Source organism: Octopus bimaculoides, unplaced genomic scaffold (assembly GCF_001194135.2).
Source record: "Octopus bimaculoides isolate UCB-OBI-ISO-001 unplaced genomic scaffold, ASM119413v2 Scaffold_87364, whole genome shotgun sequence".
NCBI lineage: Eukaryota > Metazoa > Mollusca > Cephalopoda > Octopoda > Octopodidae > Octopus > Octopus bimaculoides.
This window is the reverse complement of record NW_026398593.1, coordinates 67,372-69,521: the sequence shown is the minus strand read 5'-3', so window position 1 is coordinate 69,521 and position 2,150 is coordinate 67,372. Positions and strand designations below refer to the sequence as shown.

The window sequence follows — 2,150 nt, the reverse complement described above, 5'->3', positions numbered from 1 at the left end:
AATTATTTCGTTGCAGACCTCCTTTGAGTCTTTTTATTATCACTGCGACACACATAGTCCCCAGTTGGTAACATTGATTTCAAGGCCTTCCCAGATGAGAGACTGGCATTCCACTTAATGTCTATGTTCCATGCTGGCATGGATTGGAGAGTTATTAATGTAGAAATATGGTATCGTAGCTACTAACAGTTGAGGGTTGCGTAGTCTAGACGGCGTTTTTAGATTTCATTATTCTCTTTAACCCGGGCAAAGCCGGGTATTTCTGCTAGTATTTTATATTTATATATACAACCGTTCAGTTTTATTTTATTATAACTTTATAACTAGAACCTAACGAGGCTCCTAAAGCTAGAATATAAAATTAAAATATATTCTTAATTGCACTCACGACCCCACAAATTATTATACTAGTACCCACTTTAGACAAGCCTTAAACCACAATAGGACAAGGTGAGGTGTCCCTAGATACGTTGTATATTATAAAGAAATACTCCCAGCTCTGGAGGTGAACCCTGCTGTACTCTTTCACCACAACTTTCTCTCACTCTTTCTTCCTGTTTCTGTTGTGCCTCTAATTCAAAGGGTCAGCCTTGTCACACTGTGTCATGCTGAATATCCCCGAGAACTACTATGTATAAAGTAAATCCCCAAAACAAGTTTTCAGTCGAACATACCAAACCCAGTCATTTTTAAGCCTGACACTCATTCTATCGATACCCTTTGCCGCATCACTTAGTGAGATGGACGTTCATAGCGCTTGTCAAGCGTCACTGGGACAATTAAAGATATGAACATACACATCAACAGTCATGTAATATATATATATATACATATACGTACACACACACACACATATATATACATACGCAGACACACGCGCGGAAACAATCATTTCCAATGAAACATTGTAACAGAATTGAAAAGCAACGGTATTGTTTAATTCAAACACACACAATCTCTCTCACAGATACACATACGAACACATTCATTTACCTGCATTTATGTGTGTGTGTGATGGACACATACACATAACTGTGATGGAAGTCGTTCACATTTTTCGTTGTGAAGTGTTTTGGGGGTTTTTTGGTTTTTTTGCATAAGAGACTTCCTGTTCTCACCTGTTGTATTTTACTTGACACTGGAGCTGTTCGATCTCTGAGTTGCTGGACAATAAAACGCAACAGAACTGAAAAGCATCGACATTGTTAAATGCAAATGAAGTAGCAAGACGAGTGTATTTACACACACACACACACACACAAAAACTCTCTCACGGATACACGTACAAACATTCATTTCTATGCATTTATGTGTGTGTGTGTGTGTGTGTGTGGTGGTTGCGGTTCGTTTGTTTGTGTGTGATGGACACGTGCACATGACCGTGATGGAAGTCGGTCAAATTCTTGTTTGTGCAGTTGTTTTGCATAAGAGACCTCCTGTTCTCACCTATTGTCTTTTACCTGACAATGGAGCCAATTGATGTCCGAGTTGTTGGACAAGAGATAATGACGGCCCTTGTTTTTCTCTTCACCTCGGATTTGATACACAAACGCCTCTTTGTTGGCAATTTGTTATAAATCTGAGTGTCTTAGTGGAGATGTGACAGAGCCAGGCCGATTGAGTAACGGGACTCTGCTACTGCAGCTACATCTGCTACTGTTGAAAATATTTTTGTGTTTTAGGAACCATCACAAGACAACACCAGCAAAAAGTTTAGCCATTTATCCTGTGTTCTTTATTAATCAAATCTATTCCTTCTCATATCACAAGCTGTTCATGTGTCAGTAAAGAGGGGGAGCACTGAACAGAAGAAAATAACAGCCATGAAGAATCTCGTTGTTTTCTTATTTGTTTTTGTTGTTGGTCTTTGGCTGACAGAAGGACAGCGGGCGACTGAAAGTCCCGGAGTGAGTGATGAAACGTCGATTTATAACGAAACGGCTGATTCTGGAAATTCAACAGCAGAAGGAGAAAGTCTTTTGTTCAGGCCTCCGTAAGTTACCGTTTCACTCCACCCAATTATTCTATCGGTGTGTTTTGCCGAACCGCTAAGTTACTGGGAGGCAAATACACCATCATCGGTTATCAACAGACACACGAAGATATATATATATGTATATATATATATATATATATATATATATATATAT

General features: G+C 39.0%; 1 protein-coding gene across 1 annotated transcript in view; it reads left to right on the top strand.

Moving 5' to 3' along the window:
• Window positions 1-1,536: 1,536 nt before the first annotated feature.
• The window catches only part of LOC106878667 (adhesion G protein-coupled receptor E2), a 17,681-nt gene continuing 17,067 nt past the window's right edge, over window positions 1,537-2,150 (top strand). The window contains exon 1 of the mRNA XM_014927951.2: window positions 1,537-1,993. Within this exon, the coding sequence (XP_014783437.1) occupies window positions 1,824-1,993 (170 nt within the window). The 5' untranslated portion in view covers window positions 1,537-1,823. The remainder of the gene's footprint in view (window positions 1,994-2,150) is intronic.